The sequence below is a fragment of the Oryctolagus cuniculus genome, chromosome 14 (genome assembly GCF_964237555.1).
Source record: "Oryctolagus cuniculus chromosome 14, mOryCun1.1, whole genome shotgun sequence".
Taxonomy (NCBI): Eukaryota; Metazoa; Chordata; class Mammalia; order Lagomorpha; family Leporidae; genus Oryctolagus; species Oryctolagus cuniculus.
In genome coordinates, this window is record NC_091445.1 from 90,086,059 (window position 1) to 90,107,642 (window position 21,584).

Here is a 21,584-nt window from a genome sequence, read left to right on the forward strand (position 1 = left end):
AGGCAGAGTTGGTTCACTCCCAAATCCCAGGACACCCTCCAGGTCTCCCACACCTGGGGATGACAGCCCCGTCCAAACAGGATTGGGAGCGGAGGCGGGACTCAATCCCAGCAACTCCCACACGGAATGTGGACCTACCGAGCGGCGGCCTGGCCCCTGGTCCACAGCGCCCACCCCTACTACCCCCTGCAGCTCTATGCTCAATTCCTCCGCGCTACAGGAACCCGCCGAACCCCGAGGGGCCCTCCGAAGGCGCCCCAGCCACGTGGAGCGGAGAGGCGGGCGGGGGCGGGGCCTCGAGCCGTCACGCCGCAGTGGGAGGAGCCAAAACGGGCGAGGACCAGCAAGCGCTTCGTTGTGCGCAGGCGCAGAGTTAGACACGCCCCCGGGAGTGAGGGCTGCTGGGCCGGATGACGTGGCCCGGTCGCGTCCCCGCCGGTGCGGCCTCCCGGGAACCCGGCGCTCCCGGAACTGCCCGGGGCCTAGTCCCGTCGCGCGTGTGCCTGTGAGCGGGAGCAGGGGACTCGGCGGCCCGGCGTGCGGGGCCCGGGCGGGGCCGCCGCCATGGGGGAGTGACGCGCCTGCGCCCGCCGTTCCGCGGCAGCAGCGAGACATGAGGAGACCCCGCGGCCGGGGCAGCGGCGGCGGCTCGTGAGCCCGGGATGGAGGACAGATACGGCGGGGACGTGCTGGCCGGCCCGGGCGGCGGCGGCGGCGGCGGCCTCGGGCCGGTGGACGTGCCCAGCGCTCGGTAAGGACCGGTCGGGACTCGCTCGCTGCGGGCGCGGGCAGCTTTCCGCGGGCCCCTGTCGGACCGGGGGAGGCCGCTGCAGAGTCCACGCAGCCCCCGCCGAGCCCGCGGGGCTGCGGGCGGACGGTCCGGCGAGCTGCCCGGTGAGCGCCTGCTTCACCTGATGACATCTGCCTGGGGGCGGCGGCGGCGCCCAGGGCAGCCCAGCGCACCGAGGAGCCAGCCTCGTCACCCGGCGTTCTTTCCTTCCCGTGTCCGTTACTCAGTGAGAAATGTGCACTTGTCAGAAGATGCAGACATTCCTAGAGTAAAAAGTGACCGTTCCCCGTGACCCCAAGATGAGGGACCGAGAGGTCCAGGACCGACCTCTCCCTGCCCTGCCCTGGCTGCCGAGGTGGCCTGGCGGGGCCGGAGAGGCCGGCAGGTTGCTTGGCTGATACCTGTTGCCTCTGCTTGTCGTGAGGCTTCGTTCCTGTTGAGGTGTAAAGATTGTTGTGATCAGTTCCTTAGGACCATAGTAGCCGCGTTATCCGCACGACTCGTTTTTGTGCAAAGAACACTGCTTAATGCTGGAACAGAGCTTAAACCACCTGCGTCTTTGTAGCATTGATTTCCCAGTCTGTTTTGAGGAACCTGTTTTGTGAATAGCAGCAGATCCGATACTAATTATTGAGTCGTGGCAACCCAATGCAGTAAGCGATTCTGGGCTGGATATGGTTGGCAGTAGAATGGGAAAATGCTGTAGAAGACATCACTAGGTCAACTGACAGGATTGGACTACGGACCATCGATTAAAGTGTCATCACGGATAGGTTTCCTGAAGTTGATAATCACTCCAGGCTTTATAGGAAGACATCCGTGTCCTTAGAAAATACAAGTATTTAAAGGTAAAAGAGTGTATATGCAACTTACTGGCAAAAAGTCCGGGGGAAAACATGTTTTGTGTATATTGAGAGAGAGCAAGAAAGCCAATGGGACAGCATTGTGCTAAATTCCCAGCACAGGGGATTCAATGACCAGCTTTGTGGTATTAGCAGGTTGTCCCCACCTGTGACTCCAACATCCCATATGGACCCTGATTCTTGTCCCAGCTGCTCCACTTATGATCCAGCTCCCTGTTAATGTGCCTGGGAAAGCAGAAGATGGCCCAAGTGCTTGGGCCCCTGCCACCCATGTGGGAGACCCAGATGTTGAGTTCCAGGCTCTTGGCTTTGGCCTGGCCCAGTCCCAGACATTTTGACCATCTGAAGAAAGAACCAATAAATGGAAGATCTCTTTCTCCTTCTCTTCTGTAGTGTGGCCTTTCAAATAAGTAAGTCTTTAAAAAAACAGAAGTAGGGAATTTAGATAAAATGTACTATTCTTGCAACTTCTGTGCAAACTTCAAATAACTTTTTGAGTAGTTGAAAAGGATTGTTTTTAAGTACTGTGCTCATTGTTTTAGGTAACTATGGTAAATAACCCTTTGCCATCTAATTTGCATTATTTGCTTTGCAGATTTACTCTTTTAATGTAGTTGTTTACAGACTCAAATTCAACTCAGGACTGGTTGAATTTTGATGGATTGCAGATTATAAGAGTTTTGCTTTTCATAAACTAATTGACAGATCGTTCAGTTGTGGGTATTTTTATACCAGAATCCACAGCTATGGATTGTCTTAGTTATATGACCTTAGGCAACTTACTTAACTTTCATACACTCTCTGTCTCTGGATGTGTAAAGCAAGGATATAACTCCGTCTGTGGGATTGTTCTAACGAGTAAGTGACATACCCCAAGCATTTGGAACACACGAGGTGCTCAACAACTGTGGGCTGGCACTCTCTAATCTTCAGGGCAGATTAATTAACAGATGAGCTGCGGGGTCTAGATTCTTTCAGTCCCTGCTAGTAGTGCCTACTACATAGCAGACACTTGAGTATTCATTGAATGAATTGGATCTGAATTACATCCTGATTTGTGTGTGTGTGTGCCAGTGAACTGTGAGCTACTGCAGTGAGCAGAGCCCAGGAGGCAGGTGTGAACCCGAATCCAGATTTCAGTATTTCCAGGTTTAGACAACCAAAGAGTTTTCTAACCTTTCACAGAAAAGAGCTCTGCAGAGATAGTGGCAAATAATGGTTGATAGCTTGGGGAGGTGAATTGGATCCTTCTGTGTTGCTAGGAGGGTGGATGGCTCAGGGCCACTTTCCTCTCCCTCCCCAAATCTTAATAAATGAAGCTGTTTTTTCCCTGATTAATATAAACTTAGACTATCTGCTGATATGATGGCTTGTGGTTTCTTTGCCATAGCTAGTGTTTTTCATCCTCAGCCCAACAGGAAGACTTTGCTAATTGGAACTTTAAAAATCAAAGAGCACAAGTTTTAACTAAAATGTTAAAATAGTTCTCCTAATTTAACAATGTTAGCAAAAGATCTTCAATATATATTATGTGAAAAGTGATACAGCAGTATCACAGTATGTGTACAGTTATGAATGAATGTAAAGTGATATGTGTGTGCACACATGGAAATGCAAAGGAAAAGGTTTGGGGGTATACCAACTTGGTTACCTTGGAGGAGGAAATTGGGAATGATTTTATTTAAAATTTTACAACCCACTACTTATAAATTTTATAATTAGAATTTTTATTTGTTTTCATTTCTTACTTGGAAGGCAGATAGAGAAGGAGCTTCCATCCACGTGTTCACTCTCCAAATGTCTGCAACAGCCAGGGCTGGGCCAAGCCAAAGCCAGGAACTCTGTCTAGGTCTCTACATGGATGGCAGAGGCCCAAGCATCTCAGCTACCATCTGCTGCCTCCAGGGCACATTAGCAGGGAGCTGAAATTGGAAGTGGAGCCAGAACTTGAACCCAGGGACTCCTATATGGATGCAGGCATCCCAAGTAGTATCTTAACTGCTGGGCCAAACACCCACTTCTACTCCTGTAATTTAAAATGGGAATAAAGAAAGCTAGTATCAGATCATGATAGTATTACATTATCAAGAAATGTTTTGTTGGGAAGCCAGTGTTGTGGCACAACAGGCTAAGCTGTCACCTGTGATGCCTCCATCCCATATGGGAGCCGGTTTGAGTCCCAGCTGCTCCACTTCCTGCTAATGCACCTGGGAAAGTAGAAGATGGCCCAAATACTTGGACTCCTGCAGCCCACTTGGGAGACCTGGATGGAGTTCCATACTGGCTTCAGCTTGGCCCAGTCCTGCCATTGTGGCTGTTTGGGAAGTGAACTAGTAGTTGGAAGACTGATCAATCTCTCTCCTCCTTTGTCTGTCCCCCTCTCTCTGTAACTCTGCCTTTCATATAGATAAGTAAATCTTATTACTGTTCCATAAGACTATCTTGGCACTGAAGTATCAGACCTTTTAAATTTTGTTCATACTTCAGAAAAGTGTTACCCCCACCTTAGAACAAGAATATTAAATATAACTTAGTTTTCTTTGATGATTTTTGGTGACCCTAAGCATCATCTAGTGAACTAAGCCTGCGTACAGTAACATCCTCAGGGTTTTGTCCCAGTGCTAGTATTTTGTATAGCTGTTCTCTGTATTTTCAAAGATGCTGTCCCTTATTTGGTAACTCCCACTTAGTTTTCAGTACAGACTTAAACATCTCAAACTCTTTAAAGATGTCCTTTACTTTCCCATTTAGCAAGTGTCTTCCACATCAGTTCTTTTAGACGTCTCTGTTAAGCTGCTTGGGCTACATAAATTCTCTGTTAGCCTACCTGTCTCTCCTAGTAAACTCCCAGGTCCTTCAGGGTGGGGTGTGTGGTACACATTGATTGCCTTGGTTAGCACCTAGAATGTGTTTACTTATAAGTAACCAGAGCTACCACCTGTGATGCCAGTATCCTGTCTCAGAGCACACACTCAAGTCCCAGCTTCTCTGCTTCCAATCCAGCGCCCTGCTGACATTCCAGGAAAGCAACAGAAGATGATCCAAGTGTATGGGCTCCCACCACCCAGATAGGAAATCTGTCATGATAGAGTTCCAGCCTCCTGGTTTTGCCCTGGCCCAGCCCAGATATTACAGCCATTTGAGAGTGAACCAGCAGATGGAAGACCTGTCTCTCTGCCTTTTAAATGAATGAATTTTTTTTTTTAAAGGGAAGAAGAAGGTTGTAATTCTGAGGCCGGCACTGTGGCACAGTGGGTTAAGGTGCCACTTGTGACTTCAGCATCCCATATCAGAAAGCTCAGGATAGTCCTGTCTGCTCTGCTTCTAGTCCAACTTTCTGCTAAAGCTCCTGTGAAGAAGTGGATGATGGCCCCTGCCCCTGCCCCCCACTTGGGAGACTACGATGGAGTTCCTGACTCCTGGCTTCAGCCTGGCCCACCCCTGGCTGTTGCAGCCATTTGGGCAATGAACCAGCAAATGGAAGATCTCTGTCTGTCTCTTTCTGTCATTCTGTCTTTCAAATAAACAAATCATTTTTTTTTATTTGACAGAAGGAGTTAGACAGTGAGAGAGAGCGACAAAGAGAAAGATCTTCCTTCCGTTGGTTTACCCCCGCAAATGGCTACTCCAGCCAGAGCTATGTTGATCCAAAGCCAAGAGCCAGGTGCTTCCTCCTGGTCTCCCATGCGGGTGCAGGCGCCCAAGTGCTTGGGCCATTCTCCACTGCCTTCCCGGGCCACAGCAGAGAGCTGGACTGGAAGAGGAGCAACCGGGACTAGACACAACGCCCATATGGGATGCCAGCGCTGCAGGCAGAGGATTAGCCAAGTGAACCACGGGTGCAGGGGCCCAAGGACTTGGGCACCATCTTCCACTGCTTTCCCAGGCCATAGCAGAAAAGTGGATCGGAAGAGGAGCAGCTGGGACATGAATGGGCGCCCATATGGGATGACAGCACCGCAAGGGGTGGCTTAGCCTACTCTGCCACAGCGCCCACCCCTGTTTCTGTCTTTCTGCTCTGCCATCATTAGTGTGTGAGCTTCCCATATTCAGGCTTATTATAAAATGGATGTGGCAGCTTTAGATAAAAAATATTTTAGATTAAAATCCTCCTTTAGGGGCCGGTGCACATGGGCGAATCACAAGAAGCCCCTGGCTCCTAGCTTCAATCTGGCCCAGCCCCGTCTGTTGCTGCCATTTGGGGAGTAAACCAGCAGATGGAAACTCACTCTTTCTCCCCCACCAACACCTTCTTTCTCTGTATTTCTGCCTTCAAATAAATCTTTAAAATCCTCCTTTAAAGCAAGAAGAAAGTGGAAGGAGGAGTTGCAGGTACATCTTGCCCCTATTATCAGTAAGAGGGAAAGATTAAGCCCCCGCCTGTCAAACTTCCCTAAGACTCCTTGGCTGTATATGGCATCTGGCACATAGAAAGTGGGCAAGGAGTGTTTGAAGGACGGCTAAATAGCCCTATGAGGAATGTACAAGAGTCCCGGCAGACATCGAGAATTCCTGGGCTGCTATGATTTTTAATGTAACTCCATCTGTTTTTACTGGTCTTTGTTTTTTCCCCATCCTGTCTTGCTGATCATATTGTTCTTTGTGAGCTTGCTGCTTTTCTGCTGCCTTATTTCCACACCTAGTTAAGCCTTTAAGGAGCAAAGCGTGGGTGGTTTTAAGCTTCCCTCTCCACTTTCTTTCTTTTCTTATTTTGAATTTTGGCTGGGTTGCTAATAGTTTAAATTGCCAGAGTTTAACTACCACCTATGTAGTATATTACTGTATGTGGGTGTTACTTTTCTAGGTATCACTGTCACACTAGTGTGTTGTTGAAGCAGCTTTCTTTCCTACCATGTATTACACAAGCTCAGCTATTAGTTTTGTGAGCTAAGTATGAACTGCTGCCACAAGCCAGATAATTAGGATTAATATAGTTAATGTACTTAAATCTATGAATTTTTCTCTAGTTTAAGCAAGTCAAAGTCCAAATTAATCTTAGGCTTTAATATGCATTGTGTTTTTTATTTTAAAGATGATTTTAGGGAGCAGGTATTTGGCTTAACGGGTTGTCTGATCCCACATCAGAGTGTATCGGCTCAATCCTCCTGCTGATGCAGACTCTGAGAGGCCGTGGTGATGGCTCAGATGACTGGGTTCCTGCCACCATGTGGAAGACCTGGACTGAGTTCCCCGCTCCTGGTTCCCGCTCGGCCCAACCACAGCAGCTCTCTGCACTGGGGAGTGAGCCTGCAGATAGGGCATTCGCAGGGGACAGCTGAGAAGATGAGAACCGTTAAGAGACACAGCTTCACCCTCCCTGGCTCTCTGGGCTCTAACTTCCCAGTCTTCAGTTTGGGAGAAATTGAGCTAGAGAATTTCCATGGTGTTTTCCACCTGCTATGTGCTAGTGTCCTATTCTTTTTTTCCTAGTACATATACATTTACTTTCATACCTAGATAACTGCTAGGGATTTGATGGGCTTTCCAGAAGGGTTCTCCTGCTGGAAGGTTAAAACCCAGCTGTTGTTAGCATTTTGGAGTTCAGTGAGACAAGAGGAGGACAGGCTAAGACGATAAGCTCCTTTTTCATCTCCGGGTTTCCTGTCCCATGCCTTATGCTTTCTTTGCCCTGTGTCTAGAACTCAGCAGAGGCTAAGCCTTGAGCTCCCGCAGTGGCTGAGGGGAGAGAGGTGGTTGCCTGCCTGTGCTGGGCGGGAACCTGGGGACCTGATTACTTAGGAGCCTTCTGAAGGATCCTTCTGAGGTGCTTCCAGTTCCTGGGCCTTTTCAGAACTCTGCAGTTCCCTCCGCTGCTTTCCCCACAGCCCTTGCTGCAGTCACTCACCAAGGCAGACAAGGGGCAGTCCTGTTTCCATTCCTCTGTTCCGCGTTGTCAGCTTCTGGTTTCATCACAGATAGAATTAAGTTTCGACAGCGCCACCGCTCACTAGGCTAATCCTCTGCCTTGCGGCGCCGGCACCCGGGTTCTAGTCCCGGTCGGGGAGCCGGATTCTGTCCCGGTTGCCCCTCTTCCAGGCCAGCTCTCTGCTGTAGCCAGGGAGTGCAGTGGAGGATGGCCCAAGTGCTTGGGCCCTGCACCCCATGAGAGACCAGGAGAAGCACCTGGCTCCTGCCATCGGATCAGCGCCGTGCGCCGGCCGCAGCGCGCCAGCCACGGCGGCCATTGGAGGGTGAACCAATGGCAAAGGAAGACCTTTCTCTCTGTCTCTCTCTCTCACTGTCCACTCTGCCTGTCAAAAAATAAAAAATAAAAAAAATAAATTGCCGAATAGTTCAGACAATTCAGTTAACCAAGAATTTTTTTTTAAGATTTATTTATTTATTTGAGAGGTAATATATCAGACAGAGAGAAAGGTCTTTCATCCACTGGTTTAGTCTTCCCAATGGCCACATGGCCAGAGCTGGGCAAATCCAAAGCCAGAGGCCAGGAGCTTTTTCCATTCTCCCATGTGGGTGCAGGGGCACAAGCACTTGGGCCATCTTCTACTAGTTTCCCAGGCACATTATCTGAGAGCTGGATTGGAAGTAACGCAGCCAGGACTCAAACCAGTGCCCATATGGGATGCCGGCACCCCAGGTTACCGGCTATACCATGGCTCCAGTCCCAACCAAGAATATTTTTATCTTTAGTTTGGCACTTTAAGATATACAGCTACAAAGACAGATACTCCCACCATCCTCTGGTTCACTCCTTAAATGGCCTGCGGTAGCCAATCTGTACCTGGGCAACATGAGGAACCAGGAACTCAACTTGGTTTCCCACATGAGTGGCAGGGGCCCAAGGACATGTGCTGTTTTGTGTTGTTTTAAGATTTATCTATTGTGGGGCAGCACTGTGGCATGATAGGCTAAGCCTCCGCCTGCAGCACTGGCATCCCATATGGGCGTCGGTTTGTGTTCCGGCTGCTCCTCCTCTGATGCACCTCTCTGCTATGGCCTGGGAAATCTCACGCCCCTAAACCTGCATGGGAGACCCAGAAGAAACTCCTGGCTCCCGATCAGCCCAGCTCCAGCCATTGTGGCCATCTGGGGAGTGAACCAGCGGATGGAAGACCTTTCTCTCGGTAATTCCACCTCTCAAATAAATAGATTTATCTTTAAATCTTTTTTTTTAAAGGTGTATCTATTTATTTGAAAGAGCAAAGGAGGAGAGAAAGTGTTAATATCCATTGGGAAAAAAAACACAAAATATATACTACAAGGTTGTTGGTAGTGAGCACATGGTGGTAAGTTGTTTGGGGGTGTGTGTGTGTGTGTGTATGTTGGTTTTCCTTTATAGTATTTCTGTGGTTTCTAAAATGACCTCTGCTGTATAAAAATAAAAAACCAATGCTCACAGAATACCTTATGATTTCAAAGATAAAAAATTTGTTTCTGCTTTTGTTTTTCAGATTAACGAAATACATTGTGTTACTGTGTTTCACTAAATGTTTGAAGGCTGTCGGACTTTTTGAATCATATGATCTCCTGAAAGTAGTTCACATTGTTCAGTTCATTTTTATATTAAAACTTGGGTGAGTGTTTGCAGGTTTCTTCTTAATGTTTTCTATTTCTTTGAAAATCTTGCTTTAACTGAGTGTCTTTAGGAAACTTTATATAGAATGTTTTGTGCAATTTATGGCTCCTTAAAAGTACTTGATTTTTTTTAAATGGAAGAATACCTAAGGTTAAAGGTAAAGGAGAAAGATAAGAAAAGGAGAATGTTGTGCTCTGATCACTTACCTAACAGGTTTTTGCTGTAGTTTGTGTTCGTGAGATTTTTGCCAGGTTCTTTTAATATTTGTGCTGATAACTGTTTAAGCTTTCATTCTGTCGCACTACCTCCGTCATGTAATTTCTGACAGACTCCAGTGGACTTGCTGAGAGAACAAGAGTGAAAAGAGCAAATAATGTCTCGGTATTTTTATAAAGATAGTTTTGGGCCTGCAGACTCCCTGGAAGGGTCTTGGAGACCCTGGCAGCTCCCAGAACAATCCCACTTAGGTAGCCCGGTCTTCAAGCAGGCTTATCTTAGCCCAGATCTTCCTTATTTTCTGAGTTAAACTCTACTGGCCTGAGTTTCCTATTCCTTTAGTATAAACTTTGTATTATTTATTATTCTACGTATAGTAAGGAATCCTTTTAAAGATTGCTAGACCTTGAGATTGATAGTGACCACTCTCCATGTTAATAAGAATTACTAGAATTGAGAGTGTAATTTTGGTAATTTGGGGGATTATGGGCTAGGAACTTTAAGGCTCCAGTTGTGTGCATTTTTATATAGCTATTTTAGTTAGTAATGTGGAAGATATATAATTAGTACTTTCTTCATTTCTATTGGTTCAAGTTTTGTTATCACTGAATTTTAGAGAGGACAGGAATTATTTTCTATGGTATTTTATGTCACGAATAAATACTGAGACTCCTTTACTTTTGTGACTTGTGAACTAGTATTGAAAACAGTTCTAAAAAAAGGAGTTGTTAAAGTGTTGCAGTGGGTGCCTTAAAATAAGTACGGTTCTCCACTATGATTTCTGTAGAGAATAGAATACCTTTCAAGTTCTAATGTAGTTAAAACTAATATATTAAAACTGTACCTTATATTTTATATTGATTTGTACAAATATGTGTTTCTATTTTTACAGGACTGCATTTTTTATGGTTTTGTTTCAAAAGCCATTTTCTTCTGGGAAAACTATTACCAAACACCAGGTAAGGTTTTTTTCAAGAATTGCTTATTCCTAGAAACTTCCCTTTCAGTGGTACAGGGTACAGTGCTTGTATTTTTAAAAAAAACTTTTTTTAATTTTCTTGCACTTAAAAGGCAAAATGACAGAGACAGGGAAAAAGAGAGAGAGCGAGATCTGTTTACTAGTTCACTCTCCAAATGCCCACAGTAGCCAAGGCTGGGTCAGGCTGAAGCCAAGTGCCCAGAACTCCATCTGGGTCTCCCACGTGGGTGGCAGGGGCTCAAGCACTTGCACCATCATCTACTGCCTCCCGGGATGCATTAATAGGAAGCCGGATCAGATGCAGAGCAGCCAGGACTCAAGCCAGTGCTCCAGGACAGGATGCGGGCATCCCAGATAGCAGCTTAACCTGCTGTGCCACAGCGGCCTTGCCACGGTGCTTATATTTGGTCAGCGAGAATTATTTAAATTCACAGCAGAACATTCCCGAGCCAACTTGTTCTTCACTCTTGATTTGCCTTTTCCAAATGGAGGCTTCAAGAGTAAACTATAAAGGACCAAGGTAATGAAATGTGTAAAAATGTGGAAGAGGGTAGAATTATAAAAGCATTTATGTGATTGTGTTCTTTAACACTGGCTCCTTATTCTGAAAGATTTGCAGATCAGACATGGAGGCATGCCCAGGCACCTGGTAGAAATGTCACTGGCAGGCTGCCGAAGCATAGAGGTTAAGAATTAGACATTCATAGTCTGTCTGTCTTGCTTATTAGCTCTTAACTTTGGGCAAGTTATTTAATTTCTCTCTCATTTGCTCACCTGTAAAATGGAATTAGTAATAACTTCCTAATGGAGCTGTGGGGATCAATTAATTTATGTAAAATTCTTAGCATGCTGTGCCTGGCATGTACATATGCCATATTTATTAGGGTGCATTATATCACTCTCATCTTCGTTGTCCTTATTCCCTTTATGCAGCTGAGGTTCAAGCTTCACGCCAGAAATGTCCTACGTCCTGCATAGTCATCCATACGATCGCCTCTTTAGAGAGAAGTTACAGCATACTGCATGCCTGCTGTATGCTGCAGCTTACAAGACCAGTGCCAGAACTGGGATGACAAATTCAAGTACTTCTGGTTTAGATACCTAGAACATTTTTAAAATAGGATAAATATTTGAAACTGCATATTAACATTTTTCTCTCTTTTCAAATAATTGGGGCACTAAAAATTCCTGAAGGAAAAGAATATAAAGACTAAAATTAAAATTAGAGAGGTGTTAATCCCCTGCTTGAGACACCTGCATCCCATACCAGAGTGCCTGGTTCAGTCCCATTCTTCCAATCTAGCTTTCTGCTAACATACTTGGGAGGCAAATGATGAAGACCAAAATATTTGAGTTCCTACCACCCACATAGGAGGGGTGTTTATGGCTGCTGGCTTTGGCTTAGCCTAACCCTGGCTGTTGAGGGCATTTAGAAAGAGAACCAGTGGATAGAAAATGTCTCTCTGTCTCCCCTACTCTCCATCTCTCTGCCTTTCAAATAAATCTTTAAAGAGAGTCTGAAACAGTAGATGTTCCTAGGAAACCAGTGAGAAACGGAGAAAACAGAAAATTGCACTCTGTAAAAGATTTCAGGATCTAAACAGACAGAATGTAGCTAATGGGAAACAATATTATCTTGTAAATCTAGCTATTCAAGGGGTCTTAACATTTTCTGGTCTCAAAATATGTAGCTATTTCATCTTTAAAATATTTGTGTTATTATCTTTCCCTGTGTGTTTGATTTAAGATTGAGATTTTTAGCAAAACATATATAACTGATATTTTGGATTTTTGGTTTCTATTTATAGTGGATCACAATATTTAAACATGCAGTTGCCGGGTGTATCATTTCACTCTTGTGGTTTTTTGGCCTTACCCTTTGTGGACCACTAAGGTAAATAAAAATGCTCTTTTTTAATAATCTATGTTTCTTCATTTTGAATAGTAGTTTTGTTACCCTATTATTTATGTCAAATATTTATTTGTAAAAAATCCTTCTATCACTTTGATAGCATTGGGTAAAATTCAACAAAATAAGTAAGAGAGAGCAAGAAAGCCTACTTAGTTGTAGACTGGCTCTTTATCAAATACCATTAGTGTATGTGTTCATGATCTGTTGCAGGTATTTTACTAATTGAAATCCAAAGAAGAGTTTCAGAAAGTTCTGGCATGAGTGGCTTTTTTATTGTTCATTAGTGATCCCTTTTAGCAGCTAATTTAGAAGTAACAAGATTTGAAATAGTAAAATCAACCAATAAGGAGAGCGAAATCTTTTTTATTTATCTGAAAGGTGGAGTAACAGAGACAAAGAGAGATGGAGGGAGAAAGATCTTCCATCTGCCATTTAATTCTTCAGATGGCTGCAATGTCCAGTGCTGAGCCAGGCTGAAAACCAGGAACCGAGAGGTTCTTCCAGGTCTCCCGTGTTGTTGGCGGTGACCCAAGCACTTGGGCCATCTTCTGCTGCTTTCCCAGGTACATTAGCAGGGAGCTGGATCAGAAGCTGAGCAGCTAGGACTTGAACTGCTGCTCCAGTATAGGATGCTGGTGTCCAAAGCAGTGGGTAAACCCACTGTGTCAAAGCATTGGCCCTAGGAGAGCAAAATGTTTAAAAACACTCATTTTTTTATTTTTTCTTTTTGGACAAGTCTGCAAATACCCTTGTAAGCAAGCATTTGGGGAATAATAGTGTGACTGTCATCAAACTAAAAGAATAGTGGGTTAAGACTGCTCTCATTTCATATTCCCCTAGAGGTATAGAGTGATCTTTTTATTTGTGCAAATAAGCCAGTTTCAGAAAGAAGTGTTTAAGGGCCACTTACTAGGAATCATATGGGCAGATCAGTGGAACATCCATTAAGCTGCCACTTGGGACACCCCTATCCTGTATCAGAGTGCCTGGGATTGAGTCCCAGCTGCACTTGATTCAGCCTCTGCTAATGTGTATTCTGGGGGGCAGCAGTGATGGCTTAAGTTCTTGGGCCCCTGCCACCCACATGGGAAACCCAGTTGAGTTACTGACTTCTAGCTTCAGCCTGGCCCAGTCCCAGCTGTTGTAGGCATTTGGGGAGTGAACCAGTGGATGGAAGATCTCTCTTTCTCTGTTGCTCTGCCTTCAAATAAGTAAAAAGAAATTAAAAAAAAAAATTTTTTTAATAGGAACCCTAACATGTAAACTGTGCATAAGGATTTTTTAGTATTTCTCTATCTCTGAAGGGTTTTACCTAGTAAGTATAAGAAAAAGTACCTTGTCATTGATGAGGGAATAAGAGCATGAGAGGAAAGGACTAAAATAAAAGATGTTCTGGGGCTGTCCCTGTGGCATCGTAGGCTAGGCTCCCGCCTGAGCTCAGCGCCGCCATCCCATGGGTACCAGTTCATGTCCCGGCTGCTCCTCTTCTGATCCTGCTCCCTGCTTGTGGCCTGGTAAAGCAGTAGAAGATGGCCCAAGTCCTTGGACCCCTTCACCATCGTGGGAGACCCAAAGAAGCTCCAGGCTCCTGGCTTTGAATCTGCCCAGCTCCAGCCATTGTGGACATTTGGGGAGTAAACCAGCATATGGAGGAGCTTTCTCTGTCTCTCCCTCTCTCTGTCTGTAACTCTGCCTCTGAAATAAATAAAATCTTTAAAGAAAAAAAATTTTAAAAGATGTTCTGAAGGATCTCAGGTAGAACAGTGGGGTAGACAGAACAGAAAGTGATGACTAGAGATGCTTTGCAAAAAGTTCATTCCTCTCTCGTGGCTAATAAAACAGCGTCTAGGTTGGAGTCTCCGGGGCTTGTGTGCCCCGTACTTTGTCAGATGCAAAGTGCACATAATTCCAAATACCACAGCCCCGTGTACTAGGGAGCAGCAGCATCCTGGAGGGGTGGGAGAGCTAGCTGAACTTCTCATCAGGGGAACAGAGTTTTCTGTTTATGTTGAGTGTGGCTGAGTGGTGCTGTTGTATATCATCTACAGTATTTTTAATTATTTATAAAATTACCTTTTGGTGGGGCTGGCGCCGTGGCTCACTGGGTTGATCCTCTGCCTGCGACGCCAGCATCCTGTGTGGGCACTGGGTTCTGGTCCCGGTTGCTCCTCTTCCAGTCCGGCTCTCTGCTGTGGCCTGGGAGGGTGGTGGAGGATGGCCCAGGTGCTTGGGCGCCTGTGCCCACATGGGAGACTGGGGGGAGGCGCCTGGCTCCTGGCTTTGGATCAGTGTAGCACTGGCCATGGCGGCGGTTTGGGGAGTGGGCCAGCGGAGGGAGGACCTTTCTCTCTGTCTCTCTCTTTCTCACTGTCTGACTCTATCTGTCAAATAAATAAAAATTATCTGTTGGTTCATATGTTAAGTCACTGTCCCTATCAATGTATTAGGATAGGATAGGAGGGGAAAATACATTCTTCCTTGGCTCCGTACATGGCCATGTGCTTCCCGCCTTTACAACCCATTACCACCAGCAGCACTGCCTCTCTCCATTACTAAAACCATTATGGCAATTTCTCAATCAGGAAACTACTTTGATCAATTTGCTAGTCTCATTTTGGGTTAGTGTTATTTTTTTTGGTACATTTACTTTTTTTTTAATTACTATCTTCCAAATGGTAATAGCAGTAAAGTTTCCACTGATGTATTCATTACAAATTTTTGAATAAAGAAAAGAAAAAAAATTTCATTTAACAAGCAGCTAAAAACCTGGTACCATTTAGATCCTATAAGCCTCCTTTTGGCTCGTGATGTTTTTAACGTTTTTTAAAGATGTGCATATGAAAGTAAATGTAAATATGCTTAAAGAATAATGAAATGAATATCTATCATATGTTGTCTGCTACTATATCCAGAACTCAACCCCCAGATAAAACCCTGTCAGTGGCCGGCACCGCGCCTCACTAAGCTAATCCTCCGCCTTGCGGCGCCGGCACACCAGGTTCCAGCCCCAGTCGGGGTGCCGGATTCTGTCCCAGTTGCCCTTCTTCCAGGCCAGCTCTCTGCTGTGGCCCGGGAATGCAGTGGAAGATGGCCCAAGTGCTTGGGCCCTGCACCCCATGGGAGACCAGGAGAAGCACCTGGCTCCTGCCATCGGATCAGCGCGGTGCACCGGCTGCAGCAGCCATTGGAGGATGAACCAACGGCAAAGGAAGACCTTTCTCTCTGTCTCTCTCTCTCACTGTCCACTCTGCCTGACAAAAAAAAAAAAAACCTGTCAGTAACTTGGAGGCCTTTGTGCATCTCCTCATTACATCCCCCTCTCCCCCTGCCTAAGCTTTTTGTTGTTGTCATTGTTTTTCTTTTTTTTTTTTTTTTTTTTTTTTTTTTTTTTTTTTTTGACAGGCAGAGTGGACAGTGAGAGAGAGACAGAGAGAAAGGTCTTCCTTTTGCCGTTGGTTCACCCTCCAATGGCCGCAGTGGCCGGCGCACCACACTGATCCGATGGCAGGAGCCAGGTACTTATCCTGGTCTGCCATGGGGTGCAGGGCCCAAGCAGTTGGGCCATCCTCCACTGCACTCCCGGGCCACAGCAGAGAGCTGGCCTGGAAGAGGGGCAACCGGGACAGAATCCGGCGCCCTGACCAGGACTAGAACCCGGTGTGCCGGTGCCGCTAGGTGGAGGATTAGCCTATTGAGCCGCGGCGCAGGCTTGTTGTCATTGTTTTTCATTCCTTTGGTTTCTCTAAGTTTTGTCACCTATTTCTCTTTTTTTATGTTTAACTTTGCAAACTTTTTGCTTTATATAAATGCAGATATATTGCATGGATTTTTTTCTGCAACATGCTATATCCATTCAGTGTTACATTTGAGGTTTGCCTATTTGATACATATATAATTCATTTTTATAGTAGTTTTTAAATATAATTCATGCATCTTAAGATTTACCTTTTAAATCATATATTTCAGTATTTTTTGGTATATTCATAACATTTCATTTATTCTTATTTGCTGTATGATAGTTCACTGAATGGAAAGACTTTTTTATCCAGTCTGTTATTAGTGTGTATATAAGTTGTTTCCAGTTTGGTCTACTGCACATAATGCTGATATGAGCAACCTTGTGTTTCCTGGAACATATTTTCTTTTTTTCTTTTTTTTTTTTTTTTTTTTTTTAACAGGCAGAGTGGATAGTGAGAGAGAGAGATGCAGAGAGAAAGGTCTTCCTTTGCCGTTGGTTCACCCTCCAATGGCCGCCGCTGCAGCCGGCGCACCGCGCTGATCCTGGCAGGAGCCAGGAGCCAGGTGCTTTTCCTGGTCTCCCATGGGGTGCAGGGCCCAAGCACCTGGGCCATCCTCCACTGCACTCCCTGGCCATAGCAGAGAGCTGGCCTGGAAGAGGGGCAACCGGGACAGAATCCGGCGCCCCAACCGGGACTAGAACCCGGTGTGCCGGCGCCGCAAGGTGGAGGATTAGCCTATTGAGCCACGGCGCCGGCCTCCTGGAACATATTTTCAAGAAGCCCTTATAATAATATAATCTTAGGAATGCTAATGTTGGGTATTTGTAGCTTCTACCTTTCTTAGATAGACAATGTCAAAATATTTCCACACAGTTGTACCTATATCTCATGTTGCCTTCTGAAGTCAGGGGGATTATTTCTTTTCTTCTCTTACCTTTGGTTGAATTTGTGCTTCCTGATAAAGATCAGATAAAGTTCATGAATGACAGTGTTTTATTTTTGTAGGACTTTGCTGCTGTTTGAACACAGTGAAATTGTTGTCATCTCGCTCCTCAGTGTTTTGTTCACCAGTTCTGGAGGAGGACCAGCAAAGGTAGAATGCTTCCTTATCAGTTATTTGGAAAGTGAAAGTATAGTGTAAAACATTATCCAAAGCATTAAAATCGTGTCTTTTACCATTTATAAGAATGCAGGGAGGTTTTTTCTTTTTTACTTTATATTTTGAAATGATTATAGAGCCGTAGGAAGTTGTAAAAATAGTACAGAGAGGTCCATATAACCTTCACTCAATTTCCCACAAAAGTAACTTCTTACCCAACTTAAGTACACTGTCTGAATCAAGGAGCTGACATTGGTACAACCCATATACTTTATTCAGATTTTACCAATTTTATTTAACTTGTGTTTATGTGTGTGTGTAGGTCTATGAAATCTTATACGCTAAGATTTCTATAATCACCACCAAACCAAAACACAGAACTGGCACATCACCTCAAAGGTCTCCATGTTATACTCCTCCACTGACTTTATTCTTTGCCTTTGTCAACAATTTTGGGAAATAGCTAGGAACTTGTTACATATAATATGAAAATAAATAATTATACGCACACACGTATAAAATATCTGATGAAAATTTGTCCAACATTTTCTTAAGTGATTCTGGTATTATAGTCTTATAGTAAATGAGTTTCCAATCTGTAGTACCAAGCTGTTAGAGCTATAATGTTTCTGTTTTACCAAATTAAATGATTCCTGAAGTAGGGTGGGTCGCCAGTAGCCCTACTGAAGCAACCTGGAAAAATGTAGGCAGGGTTCTCGCTGTGGCCGTGTCTACTTGGAACCGCACTGTCTGAGTCAGAAATCTGACCCAGCCTGTGCTGCCAGTGCTTTTGTCAGCATGAGAAGGATACAGGCTTCATTTAAGTCAGGCGCACTGGTCTTCTGGAATGGATTATCCAAAGTGTCCACCTGATGAAAAAACATAAAATTTTATAATACTCTATAAAAAAAAACACACCCAAAAGGACTCCTGTGCGTGGCGCAGTGTCCTAGACAGAAGGGAAAGGAGAAACAAAGATACGTAAGGTATAACAGTCCCTGTTCTGAAAGGGGATTTCAGGGCAAGCATAGAGGGACACGAATAAAATAATAGGATGAAGAAAGTAACCCGCCTGGTGGAGTAGAGTGAGAGAATACATACTGTGGATTTCAAATTGAGTCACCGTTATGCCTTAAACTTATGAGTAAGGAAAATTGAGTCGTTGTTACTTAAGCAGTAAGCTACTATTTAATGCTTCCCTCTGATGTATAGAATATTCCAAAATAAATTTCAAGTGGATTAAAGACTTTTGTGGGCTTAAAGAAAGGTATCTTAACATAGATTAATACAAAGGCAAAAACGAATTTTGTAAAAGCAGTGGAAAAAACTCAAAGGGAAAATTCACCACATTTGACTTTGTAATGGTTAGAAACTTCTGTATAATGGAAAACATCATGTAAACAAGAAATTAACAACAGCAGGCCGGCGCCTCAGCTCACTTGGCTAATACTCCAACTGTGGCGCCGGCACCCCGAGTTCTAGTCCCGGTTGGGGCGCTAGTTCTGTCCTGGTTGCCCCTCTTCCAGGCCAGCTCTCTGCTATGGCCCGGGAGTGCAGTGGAGGATGGCCCAAGTGCTTGGGCTCTGCACCTGCATGGGAGACCAGAAAGAAGCACCTGGCTCCTGGCTTCGGATTGGCGCAGCGCGCCAGCTGTAGCGGCCAATTTGGGAGTGAACCAATGAAAGGAAGACCTTTCTCTCTGTCTGTCTCTCTCTCACTGTCTAACTCTGCCTGTCAAAAAAAAAATTTTAACAACAGCAAAAATTATGAGTTAAAGTTTCTCATTTCTTCTAAGATATAAAATGTACATGTCACTAAATAAAACACTTACAGATCTTCAACAGAAATGAGCAAAGGATAAGAAAAGACAATTCACAAAAGAAATACAAATAACTATAAAACATTTTTTAAAATAAAGGTTTGGCCCGCGCTGCCATAGCTCAATAGGCTAATCCTCTGCCTGCGGCGCTGGCACCCCGGGTTCTAGTCCCGGTCGGGGCACCGGATTCTGTCCAGGTTGCTCCTCTTCCAGTCCAGCTCTCTGCTGTGGCCAGGGAGTGCAGTGGAGGATGGCCCAGGTCCTTGGGCCCTGCACCCGCATGGGAGACCAGGAGAAGCACCTGGCTCCTGCCTTCGGATCAGTGTGGTGCGCCGGCCGCTGCGGCCATTGGAGGGTGAACCAACGGCAAAAGGAAGACCTTTCTCTCTGTCTCTCTCTCTCACTGTCCACTCTGTCAAAAAAAAAAAAAAAAAAAAAAAAGATAAAATAAAGGTTTCGCTGCATCAATAATCAGAAATGAGAGTACTTGTTTAGTTCGTACATATCCTCTCATTAGTTTCAGCAAGAATCAGAACACCTGTGCAGAACTTAGTGTTTGTTTTTTTTTTCTGTTAATTCTCTGAAGCACAGCAAAATTTTTGGTGTTCCACTTTGTTAGTAAAAGTTGAAATTATATACTCTGTATTTGAATGTTGCTAATATTAGCATATCCTAACTCAATGAAAATTTTAAAAATTTAAAATTGTATGATGTTTTAGTGTATGCTGACTTTTGTCATAATACCTACCATGCAGAGTTTTTCAAGGGTGGCTATAATCATATAACACATGGAATAGTATCCTTACTTTTCATTTTAACCTTTTATTTAATATGCTTATTATATGTATATGGAATATAACTAAATATTCATATAATATTACCTATGTCATAAAAATCCATACTATGCAGGAAGTATTATACCTTTAAGTTTGTAAATACTGAATATATACTGTTATTTAGATTGTTTTTATAGTTAAAATTCTGAAACATTTGTACAAATGAGGCTGAAGGGTTCGTTCTGTAATTTTCTTTTAGAGTCCTTTCCTTAGAATGAGAACATAAATTTTAAAAGTTTATTTAGCTTTTTAATTACTTTACACTTTTATTAGCTCTTGGAAATGACTGTGGTAATTTTATTAACATGCCTTAGTTGTGTTTCCTACAGGAGTAACTAGAATGTTATCTATCCCTTTCATGTTGTAGAGTAAAGTAAGTCCCTATTAATTATTCTTTAGCTACTTGGGCTTTTCTGCCAAAACTAAAGTAACATTTAGGGAAGTTAATTCTGTAAGTAATAACAAATCTTTAACTGTTTATTTGAAAAAAATGTTTTTCTTTAGCATTTATACAGTTACTTTAAAGTCCACCCTTGAAAACTCCATCCTTTATAATATTTTCTTCATTTTTCAGACAAGAGGGGCTGCTTTTTTCATCATTGCTGTGATCTGTTTATTGCTTTTTGACAATGATGATCTCATGGCTAAAATGGCAGAACACCGTATCCTTTCGCAATACATTGAAATCATTTAAAGTCTTGCAGAAAGGTAGAAGATTGGCCTAATGGGAAAAGGAGTGAATAAATTAAACTGATCAATCAATAACACTTTCATAGCTTAATGTAGATATCCTAAATCAATATTCAAGTAATGAATATTTTATGGCTTCTCAGTATCTTTTGTAATATCAGAAGTTTTCAGAAAGTTGGGACATTGAAGGAAGATTTAGACTGTCCTGGTGCCTTTTAAAAAATGGATGAGGGGCCAGCATTGTGGCACAGTGGAGTGTTAGTTCTGTTCAAGAACCAGCTGTTCCACTTCCCATCCAGCTTCCTGCCAATGGGCTTAAGAAGGCAGCACATGATGGCCCAAGTGCTTGGGCCCCTGGCAGCCATGTGGGAGACCCAGGTAGAATTTGGCTTTGGCTTGGCCCAGCTGTGGCAGTTAGGGACATTTGAAAAGTGCATCAGCAGATAAAAGATCCCCCCTGCCTCTCTCCTTCTCCTTCTCCCTCTTTCCTTCCCTTCCTACCCCATCTCTGTCACTCTGCCTTTCAAATATTTTTTTGAAAAATGTATGATTTTCCACTTGGCATAATCAGTCTAATTGCTCCCTTATAATTTAACAATTTAAATGATCATTTTATTAGTGGCAGTTATTAAATATAAACCTTTTTTGAGATTAAGTGAAAAATCTCCAGCATCCTCTTGTGTGGAAGAAAAACTTCAAATTCCCTTGCTTGGTATCTACTCTCTTTCTTTAAATTCTAATTTCCACCTCAGCCCCCGCTCTTCTCTTACACAAATCCAAGTTTTCAGTCAAATGGCCACTCATTTTACTCTACAGACATGCCTTAGTCTTTCCTACCCATAGGCCTTTGCCCACTTCATTCAGGAGAACTTAAAGTACCAGTTTTGGTTCTTCTGGCTACTGATGCTCATAACCCTAAAACTCACTAGTAAACTGATAATTACTTGTTGTAATGAGTGAGGGGCCATTACCTTGAAAAGCCTCTGGGTTGCAATGCTCTTCCCACCCACCCTCTCCTGCTTGCTGCTGACTACTCTTCTGGGGCTTATGTGGTCAGTGACTTAGAAAGATTCAGGACTGGTGGCCCTTAAAAAGGCAACTTT

At 44.1% G+C, this 21,584-nt stretch overlaps 1 protein-coding gene across 2 annotated transcripts in view; it reads left to right on the forward strand.

Annotated features, from left to right (window-relative positions):
* Window positions 1-450: 450 nt before the first annotated feature.
* SLC30A5 (solute carrier family 30 member 5) overlaps window positions 451-21,584 on the forward strand; it is a 37,050-nt gene continuing 15,916 nt past the window's right edge. Inside the window, exons 1-6 of one of the 2 annotated variants that reach the window (XM_002714071.5) lie at window positions 451-751; window positions 9,066-9,188; window positions 10,299-10,365; window positions 12,194-12,279; window positions 17,043-17,130; window positions 20,366-20,453. In XM_002714071.5, the coding sequence (XP_002714117.2) occupies window positions 663-751; window positions 9,066-9,188; window positions 10,299-10,365; window positions 12,194-12,279; window positions 17,043-17,130; window positions 20,366-20,453 (541 nt within the window). In that variant the 5' untranslated portion in view covers window positions 451-662. The remainder of the gene's footprint in view (window positions 752-9,065; window positions 9,189-10,298; window positions 10,366-12,193; window positions 12,280-17,042; window positions 17,131-20,365; window positions 20,454-21,584) is intronic. The other variant, XM_051853437.2, reaches the window with a different exon arrangement.